Source organism: Anomalospiza imberbis, chromosome 9 (assembly GCF_031753505.1).
Source record: "Anomalospiza imberbis isolate Cuckoo-Finch-1a 21T00152 chromosome 9, ASM3175350v1, whole genome shotgun sequence".
NCBI classification, from domain to species: Eukaryota; Metazoa; Chordata; class Aves; order Passeriformes; family Viduidae; genus Anomalospiza; species Anomalospiza imberbis.
Genome location: NC_089689.1, coordinates 1,077,069 through 1,098,444, shown reverse-complemented (window position 1 = coordinate 1,098,444; position 21,376 = coordinate 1,077,069). Strand labels below are relative to the sequence as shown.

The window sequence follows — 21,376 nt, the reverse complement described above, 5'->3', positions numbered from 1 at the left end:
AGGCTGCGAGCAGCACCGGTGACCATTGGCAGTTTTACTTTGTCACCATCAATCCTTAGGATTAACCCTCTGTACGTGAGAAACACCAGCTGCAGGAGGGTTTTGTAACACTTCTGTCTCTGTGAGGGCAAGTGCTCATGGGGATTCCTTCCTGTAGCAAAAGGAAATCTGAACACATCACGTTGGAAAACTCCGCGTCTGAGTTGGCCCCTGCTGTGCCTGGGGCTGGGGGAGCTCGGACAGCCGGGGGTGCCGGGGCTGCTGCTGTGCTGAGGATCCCGGGCCATGGGGATGAGCTCTGGATGAGCCCGGCAGAGGCGGCTCTGGCTGCACCGAGAGTACAAGAACCGCTTGGGGGTGCCAGCCCTGCGGTTTCCAACAACTTAAAAGCTTTCTTGGAGCGGCTCCAGAGATTGCTCCGGGAACGAGTCCAGGCAAGGAGAGAGAGCACGTCCTGTGCTGCCCTAACTTTGAAGGACCCTTGCGTGTCCTTCAATAGAGATGCTGTTTTCTGGCGTGCGGTAGCAGACTCCGCTGCCGTGTGTTTGTTTCACTGGCTTATGTTTGTAGCAGCTTGGGAGCAGAGGCTGGAAGATCCCTTCAGCCACTGAAGGAAAACGCTGGCTCTTGGGAAGTGCAGGGAGTGGTAGGTCCAGCACTGACCTATCCAAGCCTGAGGGGTCACTCCCTTAAGCTGCTGCTGTCACAGTCTCTCCTGTGCCGAGCTCTCCTTTGTATTCACATTCCTGTGCTGTTGTTGCAGGAACTGCCTTTGGTTATTCACCCTCCTGCTCCAGAGCCTTGTCAAACAAAACAGAGCAACGTTCATACAGCTGGAGCAATGCCCCATTTTCCAGGTCCCTTCTTTCCCTTGCTTCCCACCTCCTAAAGAGCCCCTGAGATTGTAGGGGGAGGAGAGCCTGGAGCTGGGAAGTGCTTGCCCACCCGAAGCAGGCCAGGTCTGTTGGGATGTAATAAGTTACGCCACATGCATTTGGGTATTTTCCCTTAGCTGTGTGTCCCTCGCATCCCAGTCCTTCCTTCACTCCCCTCTCTGCCATGCAGGCGTGGGAGCAGATATGTCACAGGCTCAGCTGTGATCCCTGGGAGAGGCTGTGCTCACGTGGATGGAGCATGCTGACCTCCAGACTCAGCGCCATGCTTGCAATTTTACAGGCTTAAAAAGAAGCAGGAAGCTGCTCAGGAAAGTATTTAAAAACAGAACAGAAATCCAAACATTCCTACAATACTTTATGCCAAAATGCGTTTGTTACAGATTTAATTTTTTTTTTAAGTTAACTTTGGTATTTTGGGGGCACTTTTTTATGTTGTGTTTTGCATTTTACCAGCTTGCCAGAGCAGCTCCCTGTGATCTCTGCTTTTGCTGCCGTAACATGAAGGCAGCGCCCTGACCGTAACGGCACTGATGAAACAATATGAAAAAAAGCAAAGTATGACCAAAACTAACAATTCCAAACCTGGCATTCCTGCTGTGGGAGGAGGGCTGTAACTGGGACACTATTGGAGAGTTGTAAAGCAAAATACACGCTGAAATTTTCTTTTGAAATGGAAATTTGGAGCCAGTGCCAGCTCTGCTGCAGGCTCTGGTTCTCTGTGCAAGTGTTACACAAGCCAGACCTTGGGAAGCTGGAGAGGCTCTTAGGGACGGTGGGATTGCATCATGGTGGAGCTGCTTCCCACTGCCACGCAAGGAGGGGCCATTCACCTGTCCACAGGGGGCATGGGATCAGTAGTGGCACAGGAGGTGTGCCAGCCTGCCGGGGGATTTGTGGGAAGAGCACAAATAAAACCTGGCAGATTTTAACTGTGAGGAGAAGGAAGGAATTTGACTCATTTACAGAAACTGGACCTTGAATCTTTTCTGTTTTCCTTAATCCATCAAGAGGGCACAGACTTTAAAACACCATTAACCCAAATAAGCTTTGGCAGCAGCATTAGAGGGAGAAAGGAAAGATCACTGCAGAAAGGCAAGTCGAGGCATGACAGGCCTCTCTAGCTGGTGAGAGAGGGTTTGTTTGGGGTTTTTCCTGTTAATGTAGTCTGCCTTTCAAGGTGAGCCTGCAAGAGCCAACAGTGATGGGACCTGCCGTGATCCCTGTCTTCAGAATACGAACTGTCTGGAGTGTGGGTGATGTTTATGGCCCTTCCCAAGGGAGGAGGCTGGCGTGGCCACGTCCCCCTGTCCCTCCTGCCCTCGCTTCCCTCCCTGGGCACTGACAGAAGGGTTTTGCTCTGCTTGAGCAGCTTCAAAAGCTGGTGGAAGACTCAGTCTCTGATAATCACATTTCACCCATGCAGGAGATGGAAGCTGCCTCAGGAAAAGACACACAGTAAATTCAGATGGGTTGTGGGGCTGGGGCTTGTCTCCACCTCTTCTTCAGCCTGGAAGAAAGTCAGGGCAGGTCAGGGTTGAAGCACACTTGATTCCTGCCCTGAGCTTTGCAAGTTCATTCACCACATTCCTGGAATGAGAATGAATAACATAAATTCAGCATCTTTCTGTAGACAGCTTCCTCCCTTCCCTCCTGCAAGGGGACTCTCCACCTGGATCCAGTGCTCTGTGGGATGCTGGCAGCGTCACAGGGAGCAGATTTACAGGTTCTGGCTGGAGGGTTTTAGCCAAGTTGTGCTCCTTCAGAGATTTTCCATCTGAGCAGAAGTGAGTTTGTTCCCCCTGCCTGTGCTCTGGCTGCCCCCACGCAGGACAGGAGGGAAGTGAACGTGTGGAGCCTGTGGGTGAGGAGCCAAGCTGGGTTTCCCTGAGTCCCAGGAAGATGCCTATAATGTCTGGTGGGAACCAAGGCCAAATGCATCCTAGTGGGTGGGTGATGCTGATGGAGAAGGAGAAGGAGAAGACGGTGCCATGGGGACATTGCAGCACTCGTGAGGTGCTGGATTATGTGTGTCCAGTCCCTTCCCTACCCCAGGGGCTCACCGACAGTGTCCTGGAGTTGGTGTGCATGTGAGGCACAGACACATGAAACCTGGGCAGCCACTGGGCACGCTTCTCCTGCTGCTGTGCTGGCCCTCAGAGCCGCATTGCGCCATGGCCAGCCCGACCTCTGGCCATAGCGTGTCCGGGGAGGCCATGGCACTGGCAGGGCTTAATGACCAATTGCCCTGAGCTGAACTTTGCCACTGCAGCCTGGGTCTGAGTACAGCCCGTTCCTTGGGACACCCTTTCTTTCCCTGGAAAACCTGGGGGAGAGCCACCGGTGCCAGCCATCCCCACCCCTGGCCGCTCTCTGCAGTCCCACCGTGGCTCTGACGGGGGTTTGAGAGCTGTGCTCAGGTCTCTCCAGCTGCTTTCCTGCCTTTGGTTGATCCCACTGCCCGGAGGGATCGCGCCTGCCCCACGGGGTTCACACCGAGCGTCTGCATCCTCGGCATCTGCGGGCAGCCTGCTGGGATCCTCCCGGCACTCGCGGGGACAATGGGGACATCCACTCCAGATGGCAAGGACAGAATCTGTAAACCTGTTTATCGCAGGCGTGACAGCGCTATCGGCCCCGCCTGATAACGGCAGGGGCTCGATGCCTTTTAAAGGAGAGGAGCGACAAGTGGATGCTTGGAGCTGCAGGGGCCGGGGCGCCGGGGCCGGGCGCTGACGTGCCGAGCCCTGGTCGGTGGCATGTGCTGCCTGACGAGCCCCAGCCCCTGCCAGCCCTCGGCACGCCGTCCTCTCCTCCATCTTCCCCGTCTCTTGCTAATCCTTCCTAAGCCGCCGTGCTCCCTTCCCGAGCTGTGCACTGACCCTGCGGCTGCACTTTGGCAGCAAGGCTGGGTGCCCTTGTCCGTGTGGCTGCCTCCCCACCCCAGCCAGCCTGGGACAGATTTCTCCTGTTCCAGGCAGGGTGCTGCCCTGCTCGCCCTCCCGAGCCATCCCAGCTCACCGTGTAGGCCAGCTGGATCCACGCTGGCAAGCACTGCACATCCAGAAGGGCTGTGGAGAATAAGTGAAATAAGAAAAAAAGTGTTTTGCCAGGTTTTGTGAAAGGCTCTTTCTGTTGCATCCCATCACAGGGAACTGCTCCCAGCCCATGAAGAGAAGCCCAATCACTTTTTCCATGAAACTCCTGCTTACCCCAAGGATCTGAGGCAAAACTGGTTACAGCTGGGCTGGCCCGTGGGCAGTGGCTGTTACTTGCCATGGGCAGCAGCCATTCTTAACCACCAGCCCCTGGCTGTGGGCTGTGTCTGGGACAGGGGAGTTTCAGGAGTGGAGAAAAAAGAGAAAGCTGCAGCGTGTCACCCTGGGGTGACCTTGTCATGAGGGACAGAGGGCCCTGGGCATGTGGCTGCACATGGTGCACCAGCCAAGGGTCTGCAGGCCACACAGGGATCACTGATCTTTGGGCACACCAAGCCAGCAGCAGGGTTTTTTTCCATAACCTCTTTTATTTTTTCCCCCCAACCTCTTCTTGCCCTGTAACAAATCCAAGGGGTCTTAGGTGCCAGAAAACATGAGAGCAGAGGAAGGCTTTCCAGCCCCAGCTCCCCTTAGAAACAGCTCTGTCTGCGTCCATGAGTTTTTGTGGTATTTGTGTCTGAATGAAGAAAAAAGAGCTGAGGGGAATCGGCACGGGGAGGGGGAGAGAGGTGAGCCAAAGGAGAGGCAGCCTGGAGGGAGTTATTTCTTATTTATTCCTCACTTTCCCTTAATCTCTGTGCAAAGCTCTCTGCTTGCCCTGCCCCGGGCAGAGGTCCCGGCCTTTTGCGGGCTCCCGGTGGAGGCGATCCCGGCTCCAGGGCCAGGGCCAGCCCGGCACGCTGGGCAAGCACCCTCCGTGCCCCGCAGCCCCTGCCGGGCCCTGGGGCAGCTGCTGCTGCCCGGGGAAGGGCTACAGGCACCAGCTTTAGGATGTGGGCTTGCTTCGGTCTCAGCTCCGGCCGAAGAGGGGGTGCTGCAGGGATGTGGCTCCTGCTCCGCTCCCCGCAGCTCCCCGAGGGAAGCGGCTGGGTTAAAGTCCTGCCTTGTCACGGAGGGAAGGCCCCTCACAGCCCCGGAGCGGGGAATTGCGGCCACGGCCGGAGCAGCACGGGCAGTGCCCCGGGGATGTGCCCCAGGGGATGTTCCTGCCCTCAGCAGCTCAGGAAATCCCGCGGGGCCGGCGCCATCGCAGGAAAATGGGTCACCTCCCGCCACGGGTGCCAGCGCTGGGGACACGGCCCCCTCGGTTGGGAGACCTCCGGGCACTGCTGCAGGGGGCACGGCCCATGCCAGAGACCTCCCCTGGCCGCTGAAAGGCGGCTTTGTCAGCCGCTGCCAGGGAAACTCCAGCTCGGCCCTCGGGCAGGGATGGGGCGCTCCAATTTCTGACGGAAAATGCATCCTTTGGTGAAAATTATTAATGCGCTCTCTGGGGAGAGGCACAGCGGGGCCAGGGGTGTCCCTCACGTGCCACCACCCCCCTGCCCGCCTCCTGTGTCCCCCCGGCAGCAGGCCGTCCCCTGCCTGGCACTGGCCATGCCGTCCCCACAGAAGCTCGGCCAGCCCTGCTCGCTCAGCCTGCGCAACCCGAGGCGCCAGGACATCCCTGCCCTCCGTGCAGGAGCATGCCGAGCCTAAATCGGGCAAGATTAAGACACGACCAGCTAAAGCCACTTTGCTCCTGAACCAGCATATCCGCTTGGGATTTAGCGCATTTGCAGGCAGGGATTCACACCTTTAGGTGATTTGTCTTAATTCCCCCCAGCCTCTGTGTGTGAAAATCCCTTGGCCGGCACCTTCTGGGTGCCGGTTCTGCAGCGTGACAGAGCCCAGGCTTTCTCCTGTGGCCTCCCCAAACAGGCCACAGGGTGAATGAAGCCTTCTTCCTCCTTCGCTTGCACCTCCCAGCCCCCAGGGCTGGGACACCAGCTGAGGCTGCCTCCGAATGTGAAATGTGGGGGATTTAGACCGGAGACCTTTTTCAGGCTGTCCCCTCAGTGCATGAGACTGCTGCAGGCACAGGGATGCTGTGCTGGCACCTGCCTGCTGCCGTGGGGTGCCTTAGGGCTGCAGACACACCGGGTACCACAGAGGGACCACAGGAGTGCTGTGGGACTGTGCTGGAGCGGGCAGCTGGTCTTCTGGAAATCAAAAGCTCCACAGATCCCCAGCTCCTGCCGGTGGCTGCAGGCCTGGGCTGGGACACACTGGCTCCACGGTGGGACACGCAGGGCTGAGCCCCTCCCGGGGGCCGTGCGGGGCCGGGGCGCCCCGGAGGCAGCACTGCCACCTGCCCCCGCGCAGGGACCCCGCCGGCCACAAAGCCACACATTGTTGTGACAGCAGCTGGCCGAGGAGTGACAGGGATGCCTGGGCCTTCCAACCCAGCAGGGTGCACGGGCTGTGGAGAATCCCGCTGTCGGGCATCCCCGGCCCCGCGTACTCGCCGGCTGGGTCACCCTGTCCCATCCCGAAGCCCCGGGTCCCCTTCCCGAGGCTGCCCGTGCGCCGGGGGCCGGGCGGGCGCTTGGCAGCTGCAGCAGCTGCCGGCAGAGAAAGGAATTCTGTGACAATGGCGGCGGAGCAGAGCCAGGCTGCCGGCTGATGAATAATGCAGGGCTGCGCCGGCGGCGCGGCAGATGTCCTGTTTACCAACACGGCAGCTCCCCAGCCACGGGCTCTGCGCCCCTGTCACCGCCCCTGTCACCCCCTGCCCTGCGCCCACCACAGCCCCGCCGCGGAACACCATCCGGGCACAGAGGGGCTCCCCTGCCTCGCCATGGCATCCTGGCTCCTCGGGTATCCTCGCCGTGGCTTCACGGCTCCCTGAGCATCCCTTTGCAGCCGGAGGGGTTTTTGAGATGGAAGTTTCCATGGCAACGGAGCGGAATGGCGCCGGGAGCCGGGGGATGCGGGCGCTGGAGCGGGGCAGCGAGCGGGGCTGGGGCGGGGACGGGCTGCGCGCTCCCGCGGGGGATGGGAGATGCCCGAGCCCCTCTGCGGCGGCTGGCCGGCACCGCCACCCCCCAGTCACGTCCCGGGGGCGGCTGCTGGACGGACTCGGCCGGGGAGGCTCCCGGCCGGTGCCTCTGGGGTCGGTAAAAACCCACAAGTCGCGTCGCTCAACTACAACCTGTTTATTATGGAGGTTTTTTCCCAGGCAAGGGAAGTCGGGAGCACTCGTGTCCCGACTTTGGTCTTTGGGGATGAGAGACAGGGCAGGGGCCGTTCTCTCCGCCGCCGGGACCGGGCACCTGCTGCGCTGGGCTCGAGCCGGGCCGTACCGAGCCGTACCGAGCCCGGCCGCCGCTCGGCGGCCAGCCCCGCCCCGGCTCCCCCCGGGCGGCGGTGGGCGGGGGCCGGGCGGAGCGGGGCGCACGGCGCGGCACATCACAGCACGGCTCGGCACAGCACGGCTCGGCTCGGCTCCGCTCTCCCGTCATGGCATCCAAGTGCCCCAAGTGCGACAAGACCGTGTACTTCGGTGAGCGTGTATCCCGCATCCCTTTCCCCGCGCCGAGACGCATCCCCGGGACCTCAAACCGGTCCCGCAGCCCAGAACCGGCGCTCATCCCCGCCTTCCCCTTCCCTGAGCCTCGGTGCATCCCCTTTTGCCCCGCTGGGATGTATGGCCCCGGTGTCCGCTCCGCCGCAGCTCCCCGCGGGGTCACCCGGAGACCTGCCCGGCAGCAGCCCCTTCTCCCCCGCGGCGCCCCCGGACTGGCCGCGGCCCCTCCGCTCCGCATCCCCGGGCTGTGCTGAGGGCTGCTGCCCGCTGGCCCTGGGGCAGGCGACACAGAGGGTGTGGGTGATGCCGGGCTTGCTGGGCTGAGGGGGGGAAGCAGGCGGTGAGGAGCCCTGGCTGGGGTGTGTGCCCGCACCTGGGGTGCTGAGAGTGGGGTGGCTCCTGTCCTCAGGTACTGCTGGCCTGGGTCAGGGGAATGCCGCCCGCTCGACACTGCCGGTACTGGGATGGGGCTCCCGTGATTCAGAGGATCTCCTGGGGCGGGGAAGTTGGCAGTGGCAGGTGCAAACAAAACCTTCTCTCAGCCTGTTTCTTTGATTCCCTGCAAACCTGGCCCCAGGTGTGCCATTCACCCCCCACCCCCGTCTCGCCTCGCAGCCAGCCCCCGGAGGGCTGTTCCCAGCTGGGCGAGCTAACGAAGGGCTTGGGGTTTCTACGGGACTTTTTCAAAGGCAGCTCCTGGGCTCGGAGATCCAGAACTCAGCACGCCTGGGCTGGGTTAGGGCAGCAGCGAGTCCCTGCAGGTCTCCGAGGGCCCTGCCTGGGGTTGTGGCTGGTCAGGATCTCTGGGAAGCGGGGCTGGCGTGTCTCCTGTCAGGCAGCGCGGGCTGAGCGCCGCCGCCCGGCTCGCAGGGAGGTGGGAGCAGCGGCTGATCCTCGGCCTTGGTGCCCCCGTGACGCTCCCCGAGGAGCTGCCCCAGCCCGCAGCCTTCCCGGCAGTGACCTGACGCCCTGGGTGAGCACCCTCGGGCCTGCACCGTGAGCTCGGGATGGCTCCGGGGATGGATCCAGAACTCCAGCCCGAGTTGCCCCCGGGGTCCTGCTGACCACGGGGTCCAGCTGGCCTGGCGCTGCCTCCCCACAGCCCTCCCTACCCATCTCCCCCCGGCTGCTCCGGGGTCCAGCCCCTGTTGCCTCAGTGTGTTTGTTTGATGGAGAAATACCAAAGGGTCCTGATGATGTTTGAGCATTGGAGGCATTGGTGCTTTCATTCTTTTCCGGCCATCTCCAAGTAAACACGGGGAAATAGGAATTTGCTGTCTTCCTCCTTTAAACAAACCTATTTATGTGTGGGTGGGAAGGGCTTGGCCCCTTGGACGCCTTTTCTTGTATGAATCTTTTCCTTTTTAAGCAGAAAATAGTGTCTCCCCAGCCAGCTGGGCACTGACCCGGGGGCAGAGCTCCTCTCGCTCCAGGGATGAGCCCGCCCTGCGTGGGGGGTCGGGGCTGGGCTGGGCTCAGAGACCCCTGCCTTGCCGGAGGAGGAGGCCAGGCTGTGCCAGGAGGAGAAGCACCAGCCCACAGCAGTCTCCGTGCTCTTTTTCTCCCCCCATGTCTTGGGGGACTTGTGGATCTCCTGAGGATGTGGTCTGGGGGGGAACAGGGCTGTACCCCCTGCCCCAGCTGCTCTCTCCCCGGGAGGGTTTCTGTAGGGGCAGTGGTCCCTGGCCCGGTCTCTGCTGCTCCGCGGCTCCCCCTCCCTGCCCGTGTGGGGACACCCTGCCCTGGAGGCAGGTGCTGGCAGTGCCAGCCCCCATCCCACACCTTCCCGCAGGGAATACTGCCACTGCTGCCCCTGAGAGAGACTTGGGGAGAGGAGGTGGTGGTGAGCTGAAACGGGAGCAAAATACTTCTGTGTGCTTAGAGCTGAGATAGGCTGCAGCATGTCCCTGTTGATGCCTTGAGCTTTTCCTTGAGGAACCGCCCAGGCTCTGGAAGAATAAACCTGAGTCCGTTTATTCAATGCATAGAAGCTCCATGCAAATTCTGAACCGTCTTTCCGGGATGCGGGTCCCGGGCTTTCCTCTCGGTGGGAAGGCGATGGGAGCTCCGCGTCCGGGGTTTGGTGTCGCTCCTGAATTCCTGGGCCGGTCCGAAGCTTAGCAGGGAGGTGATTCATAAAGCCCCGCTTGTTCGGGAGCCTCCCTGGCTGTGCTGAATGAGCGCTGGCAGCTCGGGCTGCCCGAATGCCTGGGATTGCAGCCGCGGGTCATGTGTGAGAAATGCCGCCGGCTCCCGCTCCCGGCCCCGCGCAGTGAGGAGCGGCTGCCCAGCGCCGGCACTCCTGGGTACCGATGGAAAACTCATTTCCAGCATGCCTGTTGCTTCATGCTCCCTGGAAAAATCCAGTGGGGCTCCTCCCTGCGCAGTCAGGAGGATGTGGGCGTTTCCTGAGCTACAGAATGAGCTTTTTTCCTTTAAAAAGCACAGGGAAATATAAAAATAGTTTTTTGGCTTTTTTTTTTTTTTTTTTAAAGGCGGTTGAGGTCTGTGACATTGTTTCCAGGATCGGCTGGGGCTGACTTTCCTGCTTTGGGAGGTTGGCTGGATGAAGTGAATGTTTGACCGGAGGAGCAGCCGGCGGGTGCGGGGCCAGCTCCCGTCCCGCGCTGGCAGGTGGCAGCGGGCTGGGCTCGGGGCTGGCTTTAGGCTATCACTTCTGGCAGGAAGCTCCGGAGGGACCAGAGTCTCCCGCAGCCAAAGAGCCACGCATTTCCCCAGCTCCCTTTCACATTGCTAAGCCTTAAATGAGTTTTGCAGGGTCACCGGGAGCCCTGGCCAAGCCTTTCCGCCTCCCATCCTTCCTTCCCAGAACAGCGGGGGATTGCGGCAGCAGGGGGTTTCCTGTTTTCCCATCCCAGGCACGAGGCAGGCACAGGCCCCAGGGATGCAGCAAGCACGCGTGCGGCGGGGTCCGGCTGCGGGCGGCTTTTGGGGAGCTCGCTGCGTGTGCTGGGGAGTGTGAGGGCTGCTGAGAGGCTGCTGCTCTATTTGTTTGGAAAGGGGCATCACGAAAGCAGCTGGGAGTCGCTCAGTAGCCCCTCAGGCTTAGAGCTGCTCTCCAGCGTTGGTTTGCCAGTGGAATTCCAGAGGGGGACTGAGGACACGGACACATCCAGCTGGGAAGTGAGGAAGGCCCAAGCCCAGCGTGCTGCCAGGGGCCTGCAGCAGATGCCTGAGCCCATGGGCACGCTGGGGCGCAGGGGGACACGGGGTGCAGCCAGGTGTGGGGTGCTCTCCCTGCAGGGCACGGCACCGCCGGGGCCGCCCGGCGAAATTCAAGCTGCAGAAGCCACTCTGCAATTAATAAGTAACTGCTGTGCTTGGCTCCAGGCAGGGAGACGGTGGGGCAGGAGGGCTGGATTTCCATTACAGCCCTCCCTAACAAAGGAAGCGGCTCTTCAAGCGCAGCCGGTGCAGTGTCGGCACAGCCCTGGCCCTCCAGCACGGAGCGGGCCGGGCTCCTTGGGAACTGCCTCCTCCCAGGTCTGGGAGGGTGAGTGGACCTTGCAGAATGGTAACTGAGGATGCTCCGCTTCCCTGCTCCCCGCGCAGAGCCAGGCCGATGGGAGGGGTGCCTCTGTGGGAAGCTGAAGAATGGGCTGACTAGCACTAGTTTTTACCTCAGGAAAAAAGCACGGGCTACAGAAGATAGTTTGTGGGAGTGTGGAACAGGGCGGTTTGAGGGCTGGGTCCCCTTGCTCTTGTGTCCTGGGCTTTGCTGGGGCTCCCAGCAGTGTGGTGCTGGCATTGCCAGCAGTGGGGAGCGGTGCTGCTCCTGGGGCTGTGGGTGCTGGAGGCTTGGAGCTGGCAGGCAGCCCTCTGCACACCCAGGGCTGGTCCTGGGTGACTCAGTTTGGTGTCTGGATTAGAGTCCTGCACCCGTGTCCCACCTTCTAGGCAGACAGAGATCTTCATGTTCCCATCCTCCCTCTGGTCCCTGACAGGAGCACAGGGATGGGGAGAGGTGAGGTGATGGGGCTGGAAAAGAAAGGGAGGGAAAGGTGGAGCAGGAACACCCAAGCAAGAAGTAATGGATTAATGGAAAATCTGTCACGGCAGTGTTGCAATCAAACACAGAGCCTGGAGCGTGAGCCATGGCGCCGCTGCTGGTTGTGGTGGTGCACATTGCTCCTGCCTAGGGTCCTGATGCTACCAGGGAGCTGATGGTGAGAGATGGGTCCTGGCATGAGGATGGGGAGAGCTGTCCCACCATGGGGAGCCCCAGTGCTGCAGCCCCTGAGCAGCCTCAGCCCTGGGCCAAACCCTGCTTGGAGCTGTGGGGGGGCAGCAGGGTGGGGAGGTGAGGAGCCATGGGGCAGGAGGGGTGCTTTGACAAGCTTGGCTGCTCCAGCCTGTCCCAGAATCCTGCTCTTGCTGAAACGGGCCAGGAAACTGTCTTATTCTCCCAGCACTGCCTGCCAGAGATGACATCTCAGTGTGCAGAGGGAAGGAACACTGTGCTCTGAACCAGCCAGGGAGTGGTTTGGTGTGTGCCTGCCTGTGCCCGGCTCTCACTGGCCGCTCTGCCCCTGGCTGTGTGGTGGGCGAGGGAAGGGCTGCAGGTGGACCTCTGATTTTTCTGGTGGTGTCCCTTGGCAGTGTGGCTGCATCCCCTGCCCCCACCGGGGTCCTGCCTGCCATGCCTCACATGCAGGGCTGCTATGGAAAGCAGCTGATTCCTAGGGCTCAGCCCTAGCTGGACCCAGTGGCAGGCTGGAAACACCGCTGATCCTCTCCCAGCACAGACACAGCCAGGCCGCCCAACCTCACACACCATTCACATGCTGCTTGATGAAGCTCTGTGGAAAATGGCGAGGGACTTGCTGGAGGCTGCCCTGCCAACCAGAGTGGGAGATTGGAGGCTCCTGGCCAGGGAAGTGCCTGCAGTAGGTGAGGCTGTGTCAGAGGAGAGGCAGGGAGCAGCAGGGTGGACGGGAGCAGTGCTGTGCACCAAATCAAACATTTGGTTTGAGCATTTCCAGTGCTGTGGCTGGAAATTGAGCAACCTTCTCTTGCACCCGGGGGCTTGGACCCTGGGGAAGGCCTTGTCTCTCCCCTTGGCTGGAAGTGGGAGCCCCCCCAGGATATTCCCTGCTTCCCCCCCGGCTGCGCTCTGCAGCAAGGCCGTACTGAGCTGCCTTTGTTGCACACTTGGAGGGAGCCCAGCAAGCTGGAGCGCTGCCTTCCCTTGCCTTGCTGCAGGGGAGCTAAATATATATGTTTGGACACAAATCAGGGTGCGGTGTAAGCCTCAGCACCGGCTGTGGGATGGGGGAGAGGAGCTGTGCCTGAGGAGGGCAGGGCTGGGGACGGGCTGAGGGGCATGGGAAGGCAGGGCAGCGTGCTGGGATGTGGCCCGGCATGGCAAGGGCAGGAAATCCTCACCCTGTCCTTCCACCTTTTCCATCTCCTGGCCACTTCGTGAGGAACTGGGGAAGGGATGAGGCTGCTGGCTCATGGCTCTTGGCTTTGTTTCCAGCCGTTTACCAGGCTCCTTTCCTTGCACTTTTCTTTCTTCATTCCTTTGTGTCTGCAACTGCTCTGAAGTGAATCTGCAGTCAGTCTGACAGCATCCCTCTCTGCCAGGGATGCCTGTCTCTGGATCCCTGTGGGGATTTGGCATCCTTATTGCCAGACTGGGCTTTGTCAGCCCTTCCCCGTGCCCTGCCAGGGCTGTGATAGGATGGATGGGGCACAGCCCTTTGCAGAGACGCAGCTGCAGTTATGGTTCCTTTTGCTGAATAAGCCTCCGCCTGGGAGCAGCACTGACGTCAGGCTGTGGAAATACCTGTGCGAGGGCCTGGGGCTGGCTCGGTGCGGCCGGCGGCACAGAAACTGGGAGGAGGGATGCTCTCTTCCCATCCCGAGAAGATGCGCCCACCTCTGGCCTGTGCCAGCTGCTTTGTCTGGGCACGGCGGGTAATTAAGGGCTGAGCCGCGTTGTCTCTGGGGCGGGGCTGCTGTGGAGCCAGGGGATCAGTCTGCCTTGACAGCCCCTTCGGCTGCTTGCCTGCTCCTGGCCTCTGGTGTCCCTCGGCAGTGTGGGCTGCATCCCCTGCACAGAGCACATCCACCCTCAGCTATGTCCTGCAGCCAGACGTGTCCCCGGCTGTGCCTCAACCTTTCCTCGGGGGTGTTTCCTCTGGGGAGAGGTTTATCATCCATGGGCACCCCGTGCCCACCCACACAGGGCTGGCAAACCCCTGAGCCACACACATGTGGCAGAGGCCAAATTCCTGCAGTCAAGCACCCCTAACCCTGCCCTTCCAGGGGGTGCCGCCCAGCTGGTTCGAATTGGGCTGGCTGCAGGGCTGAGTGTGTAAGGGGGAATTCGGGGGCCAGAGCAGGATGTGTGCGCCCGATGTCCGTGCTGGGAGAGCACGGGGCACGGCCTTTGGTGGCAGAGGCTGGCTGCAGTGACACGTCTGCACTGTGCCGCGCCCTGCTCGGAGCCGGACACAGCCGCGCCCTGCCAGCCCCGCCTGCTCCTGCAGGGCCCATGCTGGGCGACCCCCGGGGCTGCCGGGGTGAGGAGCGGGGCTCCCCCGGCAGCAGGAGGATGTGGCCCGAGCCTTTTCCTCTGCAGCTGATGCAACAGCACAGCAGCTGTAGCCGAGTGACAGGAAATCTGGGCGCTGGTCCTTTCCCTCCGCAGTGATTTATGGGATGGTGTGGCCGCAGGCTGCTGCCCTGGAAATGGGCCGGGCTGGCTCCAAGCTGCTTCCTCTGCTCGGTGCAAACAATGCCTTCTGGACAGCCATCCCGGCTCTGCCGGTCCCGGATGCGTCCCCCGGGAATCCTTGTTTGCAGCCAGAGGATGCCCGACCGGCCTCTGGGGGCATTTCCATCTGGAGGCGAGGGCAGTCCCCGTGGTTCCCGTGTCCCTGTGCTCCGGGCCGCCTCCTCCCTCCTGCCCCATCCCCTGCCACGGGCTGTGCGTGCCACTCTTGCTCTGCCTGGCTCAGGGATGCATCGGCAGGGGGGTACATCTGGCAGGGAGGAGCCAGGATCTGGCTGAAATATTCCATCTGCTGAAATATTATTTTGGGGTGGGGTCATTGGGGGAGCGTTTTGTATCGCGGGAGCAAGAAGGAGCTGGTGGGGGCTGTGGCCAGCTACAATTGCCATGGCCTCTGGAAAACATCCGCCGGGAGCTTCCTCCTTGCTTTGTGCCCGTGGCCGTGGCGGCGCTGGGTCGGGGCAGGGGGGAGCTCGGGGTGGCGCAGCCGGAGCACAGCCCGGCCTGGCTGTGTGTGCATCCACTGTGACAAAGCCGAGTGCTTCTTTGGCCCCGAGCCCCTGGCTCGGCTTTCAGCCCATCACGCTCGGTTTCCCTCCCTGGTCACCCCAGGAACCCTCCTGGCGGGAGGGCTGGGAGGATGCCGGGCTCCTGCAGTGGCCCCAGGGCAGTGGGGTGCTGGGACCTCCGTATTCCCCTAGTTTTGGGGAATCCCTGGGGTCTGGGGGGGCTGTTCATCCTGCAGCTGGTTCTCTGCTCCCAGAGGCAGATGAGGGCTGCAGAGGAAAAGGAGGACAGCTCTGGCCTCTTCCTGTGAGGGGCTGGAGAGACACGGGCCCTCCTAAGCCCCTGGGCTTGGAGCCAGCAGGGATTAGCCCTGGCAACTTTGGGCAGGCAAAGATCCCAGGCTCTGGTGGGGCATCCCTTCACCCTGCTGTCTGCTCCTGCCTGGGTTTGGTTCAGCAGCCTGTGTGTCATCAGCAGGAGGTGGATTTGGAGTTTCTTCCAACTGATGCGAGTCCTCAAAGTCCATCTCTCCTGTGCTTGCTTGGGGGTGCTCTCGGGAGTCTCCTGTGCCGCCTGGTACAATGGCTCTGGCTCTGCCCTGTCACACTGCCCCTCCCTCCCGCCACCGGCTCTGCACTGGGATGGAATTTTTGGGTGATGATGGCATTGTTTCAGCTTATCTTGGCCTTGTGACGTACCTCGGATGCAGCTGTTTGCCTTGGGAGGAGGGTGGCTCTAGAAGGCAGGACCTGCCCTTTGGGGAGCTCTTGACCCCCATCTCGACTGGATGCAAACAGGTGACATTTGCTGAGGTCCTCGGGGGAAACCCGACATCGCGGAGGAGGTCTTCTTATGGAGTGCAGCCAGCTCTGGTTGCACTTTTATTTGCTTGTTAAGTATTTTATTTGCCTCTCCTGATTTAGTTTTATGGTGGCTTTAACGGGCTCACATTGTTTTCCAGCTGTCTCTGCACATGTGCAAGGCAGAGGGAGGGCCAGCAGGAATCTGTGGGGGGCACAAGGCAGCCCGTGGCCGCCCAGGAGCTGGGAGAGAGAAGGGATGGTGCAAGGCTGGGGATGCAAGAGGAGCACTGGCAGCCTGTGCTGCCTCCCAGGGTGCTCCTGGAGACCTACAGCTCAGGGCCAGATGGAAGGATTGTATTTGTATTCATACAACCAGTCTCAAAGCATTTGCCTTCCCTGAATCTGCCCGCTGGTGCTTCGACACTGTTTTCAGTGCTGGCAGCGAGTTGCTCTGCAGGTTTGTGGCCATGCAAGGACGGTGGCTGTGCACCCATCCGCACGTGGTGCCTGTTCCCAGGCTGGGGGCAAGGGGGACAGGTGTTTTCCAGGCCATATGTCCATCCTGGGTGACAGTGGAGGCCGTCTGCCATCCCCTCCTCCTGGGAGCATCTCTGGAGCTGCGGCTGAGCCTCCCCGGGGAGAGGCTGAGTGTGCGTGGGGGGAGTGCGGCTGCAAGGGCGGGGTGGGCATGGAAACGCCAAATATTTGAATGGGAGTGAAGTCATCCCGGGTGATGTGGTGGGTAAAAATAGACACGGGGAGTAGGAAAGAAAATTGCTACCGTTGCTGGAGTGGCGCGTGGGAAAGCGCGGCTGTGGGATGGCAGCTGGGTGGTGTCCTGCTTCCAGCTGGGACAGGGTTAATATTCTTCCTAATACAGAGACCGGGGGGTTTGTGCCCACATCCCACAGGGCTGCAGGGTCCAGGGGGCTGCAGCACAGTGGCTCCTGTTTCCTGCAGCGTGGCTGACGTGCACAGTGTGAGCAGCCCCTCTCGGGTGCAGCCCCCCGGTTCCCACAGCCTGGCTTCCCCCGGGGCTTTAGCGGGTGCTGGGCAGTGGCTCACCCCTCTCTCGTGTCCCCTGCAGCTGAGAAGGTGTCTTCCCTGGGCAAGGACTGGCACAAGTTCTGCCTGAAGTGTGAGCGCTGCAACAAGACCCTGACCCCGGGTGGGCACGCCGAGGTAAGAGCTGCCAGGGCGGGCAGGGTGGGAGCCTGGTGGGATGAAAATCCCAAAGCCAGGGCTGGGGCAGGTATCTGATGCCACGTGGAGGCGCTGACCCTGCGGCATGCGAGCCCGGGAGAGCACGCTGTGGCTTCAAACACTGCTGCTGCAACTCGGGCTGCTCTTGTGCACAGCCCTGGGCAAGCCACGGAGTGGTGCTGGCACTACGCGTGGTGACCCTACTCTGTCGCCCTGGGCTCCCAGGCAGCTGTGGTGGGGCTTGGCGTGCCCCAGTTAGCACTTGAAGCTCCATGCACCGGGCAGACTTGTTTGGGCAATGCCCAGGCTTTGGAGAGGTGCGTGTGCTGGGAGCCTGCAGTGACCTGTGGTTAAAACCTCCAAGAACGGGGAATGCCTGCGCTGCCACGGCAACGAGAGCTCCGCACCGCTGCTCTCTGTGCCTCGGAGCTCTTGCTGGAGTGCGGTGCCACTGCCACTCCCCTGCCCTTGGGAGAGTGACAGCGCCGTGCTGCTGGTTGCAGCTGCTCAGGCTTAGGAGCAACTGTATTTCTCCTGCGCAGTGTCCCTGCGTGACTCGCGGTGCCCTGGGTTTGCACAGCGCCTGCCATTCCACAGTGTCACCAGCTCCTTAGCTTGGCTCTAGCAGGCAGCACAGCTGGGGCCCAGCAGGGACAGCCGTGCTGGTGGCCCCCAGCCCCTGGGGAAGTGGGGCCTGTCCTGCCAGCGAGGTGGATCTGTGCTCCAGACCGGGTTAAGCCCAGAAGATTTGCTGCTTCTCCATATAAGGTTGGATTCTGTTCCCACAGGGGATGGCAGCCAAGCCCCACTGACTCTGCCGACAGCAGATTTGGCCCTTCCCTGCTTTTTCTCCCTCCTTTTGAGGAGGCTAGGTTGGAAAGGTGTCGTGGGGAGACCAGTTAAATGTTTACCCTCCCCTCTGGCATGGCAACGCTGTGAGCACACTCATATTTATGCCTTGCAATATTTTGCAGCTGCCTTTGGCCAGCCCAGAGCCTTCTCCATCCCTCCCTCAGCCTTACCTCCGGCTGTCCCGGCCCTCGCTTTTGGCACGGCGCCTCTGCTCAGCTGCCACCCTGCCTGCCCTTTGTAGGCAAGGAGTCCTTGCCTTGCAGCAGAAGGACGGAGGGCAGGAGCACGGGGCAGGAGCAGGGCAGAGGGGCTGAGTGGGGCCGAGCAGACGATGGGGTGGGATCCTGCCTGAGCACAGGCTCCCAGTGGGTTTTCTGCCCAGGGCAGCGTGTGTGGCAGCCTGCTGGCCCCTGCTCCAGCCACAAACACTCTTTCTTTTCTCTTGGACTGGGTTGCAGCTGGCCCATGAGAAACGGGGAGTTCTGGGGCTTATCGCCTGCCTCCTGCCTTCCTGTGATAATCACCCCAGACGATAGTGGTGTCGATAGCAGCTGGGCTGGGACCAGAGCCCGTGCGGGGCCTCTGATCTTGGGCCAAGGCGAGGGAAAGGCAAAGCTGAGCTCCCACGGTGCTCTGAGCACCGAGAGCGGCCTGGCTGTGCACAGCGTGCTGAGGGGTGAGGCCATGCCTTGTGGCTGTGGCCACCGGTGCTCCAGCCCCAGGGCACGACCTGTGCACAACAGCCTGAGTGCTTGATGCAGGAGTAACCCCCGAGTGCTCAGGCCGGGTTAGGCTGGTGCTGCAGACCCAAAACTGGGTGCATTTTAGGGTGCTGGCGTGGCCACGGTGGTCTCTGAACACCAGAGGATGAAGGTGCTCCTGAGGGAACCGTGGCCACCGCTCAGCATCCTAACACTGCCCTCTCTCCCCAGCACGATGGGAAGCCCTTCTGCCACAAGCCCTGTTACGCCACGCTGTTCGGCCCCAAAGGTACGTCCGTGTCCCCGCTGCCTGTGGTGCTGTGCTCGGGGCTGCAGGAGAGGCCAGGTCCCCTCATCTTCACTGGTGGCTCCAGCAACATCCCAGAAGCCAGGCTAGCATGGGCTGAGCATCAAGCCAGCAAATTGCAGTCCCAGGCCTGCTGTCTGCTTGTGCAGAGGGAGAGAAGAGCTGCTGGAGGGAAGGGAGGGAGGGAGGAATCTATTCTGACAGCTGCCCTTTTTTTTAATATTTAAAAAAAAAAAAAAAAAAAACCTAATTCCCATTCAAACAGAAGGTGGAGTTAGTCTCCTATCCCAGATGTGGCTGGAGAAAGCTTGGGTCAGAAGAAAGCAAACCAGGGCTGAAGTGCAGCTGTGGCCCCTGACTCAGCAGGGCTGGGGGAGGAGGGACAGGGGGCTGGGGGGACAATGGGGACCCCGAGGGCTCCCAGGCCACCGCAGCCTCTCTGTGCCCCTCTGCAGGGGTGAACATCGGCGGGGCCGGCTCCTACATCTACGACAAGCCGCAGATCGAGGGGCAGACTGCTCCAGGACCCATCGAGCACCCGGTGAAGGTGGAGGAGAGGAAGGTGAATGCTGCACCTCCCAAGGGACCCAGCAAAGGTGAGGGGCAGGGCAGGACAGGCAGCCTGGCCCTTTGCCCTGCTGGGCAGCCAGTGCAGAGCCACTGTGTTTGGTGACAGTGTGGGCTGCAGGGTTTGTGTGTGGGGTCCACCCCACCCCGGTGTGTCCCCCCACTTCCCAGGCACGTGTCCTCTTCTGTGGCAGGCACATTCTCTCTCTCAGGATTTTTCATAGAGCAGCACAGAGGAAAGAAAGAGAAAACAATTTCTATTTCTGCTCCTTGTTTTTCCCATGTGGAATGTGTTTGGAGAATTGTTCACCTGGGGTGATTGCTTGAGTGGATTCTGGTGAGGATTCTTTGAGCCTGGTGGCCAATCCAATCCACCTGTGGCTGGACTCGAGAGAGAGGGTCACGAGTTGGGAGTTAGATATGGTAGTTAGAAAAGTAATTATGTAGTTTTAGTATCTCCTTTAAATAGTATATTAATGTATTATAGTATGGTTACAATAAATAAATCATTCAGCCTTCTGAACTGGAGTCAGACATCAGCATTTCCTCCCACCGGGTTCACCTGCATTTACAATACTCTTCTCTTCCAGCCTCCAGTGTCACCACCTTCACCGGGGAGCCCAACATGTGCCCGCGCTGTGGCAAGAGGGTCTACTTTGGTAAGGTGGCAAGTGGGCAGTGTGTGCTTACCTCAGGGTGGCATGGCCCTGCAAGGTGGCATGAGCCCACGGGGCTGGGCTCTGTGCAGGAACCCTGGGGCATGCAGAGAGGCTGGGAGTGGGGTTTGGATCAGAGAGGGGGTTGTGGGTACAGAGGGATGTGCCTGAGGGGCCTTCAGGGATGGGTCCTCTTGGATGTGCTCCTGGGCGAGGGCTTTATCTGCATTGTATCCCCTGCTGTGTCACCTCCCATGTGGTAATATATGTCCTCAGCCATCCTCTGTCACCTTCGAGGCACCAGAGGGGTGGGAGGGATGTGGGAGGCTGGCGATCCTGAGGGCTCTGCTGGGATTTTGTGATTCTCCCATGGGGAATGCTCCCCCTCAGCATGTTGCAGGGGGCTGGTGTGACCCTCCCTCCTTGTCCCACTCCAGCTGAGAAGGTGACTTCACTGGGGAAGGACTGGCACCGTCCCTGCCTACGCTGTGAGCGCTGCAGCAAGACGCTGACCCCGGGGGGACACGCCGAGGTAAGGGGGTGCCAGCCTCAGAGCTCTGGCCTGCACATCTGGGGCGTGGGGCCAGCGGGGCATGGCTGAGATGTCCCAGGCCATCCTGATGGCACCCACCGCCTTTGCTGGAGGGCAGGGCTGGGAGGAGCAGCCCTTCAGCCTGAGGAAGTGCTGGGGTTGTTGAGGTGTCTGCAGGGGAAGAGCAAGAGAGGTGTCCAGCCAGGTGGACACGCCCTGGGGACTGGATTTTGCCTGGCCCCCAGCCCAGGTGACAGGTTTTTCTCTCTGCCCCGCACAGCACGATGGACAGCCGTACTGCCACAAGCCCTGCTACGGGATCCTCTTCGGGCCAAAGGGTGAGTGAGAGCCTGGGAGCACAAGGGAGGGACCCAGACCCGGGGCACGTGCCCTGCGTGGGCTGCCACTGTCGATGTTCGTGCCACCACCCAGAGGGCACATCTCCCTGGAGCATGCCAGCTTCCCGCCCGTGTCCTCACCCTCCCGTTTCTTGCCCTGTGCAGGTGTCAACACCGGAGCTGTGGGAAGCTACATCTATGACAAAGACCCTGAGGCGAAGAACCAGCCCTAGGCAGCGTCCCCGCCCGCCTGCCCGCACGCTCTGTGCCCCTCCTGTACTAACCTCCTGCTCCCAGCCCGAGCAGAGCCTCACCAGGCTGGCCACGGAGCTGTGCCCTCTCTGCTGTCTCTACTCCGGGCAGGACAGCTCTGCCCCTGGGTTATTATCATGGTCTCTAATATAAGCTTCAGTGTTTTAAGGCTAAGGTAGAAGGTATCTCTGGTGGTTCCCAATGCGCTCTGCCCTCCCCAGCCCTCCCACCAGCCCCCCGAATGTGGGAGGCAGCAGGGCAGGTGTGGGGATGTCCCTGTGGGCAAGGGATGGCGGGTGGCACCCAAAGGGCTGAGGATGGAGGAAGGTGGTGGTAGGAATCCCACCATGGGAGGGTGCTCCAGGCTGTCCCTCAGTGCTTGGGGTTGGGGTGAGGGTCCAGCTCTCTTCCTCACCAGCTGCTGGAGATGTGTGACAC

At 60.9% G+C, this 21,376-nt stretch overlaps 1 protein-coding gene across 1 annotated transcript; it reads left to right on the top strand.

Annotated features, from left to right (window-relative positions):
* The first annotated feature begins 7,259 nt into the window (after positions 1 to 7,259).
* On the top strand, positions 7,260 to 21,112 carry LOC137479031 (cysteine-rich protein 2). Its single transcript, XM_068199220.1, has 8 exons — positions 7,260 to 7,436; positions 16,618 to 16,712; positions 18,518 to 18,575; positions 19,049 to 19,189; positions 19,751 to 19,819; positions 20,254 to 20,348; positions 20,629 to 20,686; positions 20,852 to 21,112. Exons 1-8 carry the CDS (start codon positions 7,394 to 7,396, stop codon positions 20,917 to 20,919), a joined length of 627 nt encoding a protein of 208 aa, XP_068055321.1. The 5' UTR covers positions 7,260 to 7,393; the 3' UTR covers positions 20,920 to 21,112.
* Positions 21,113 to 21,376: the final 264 nt, after the last annotated feature.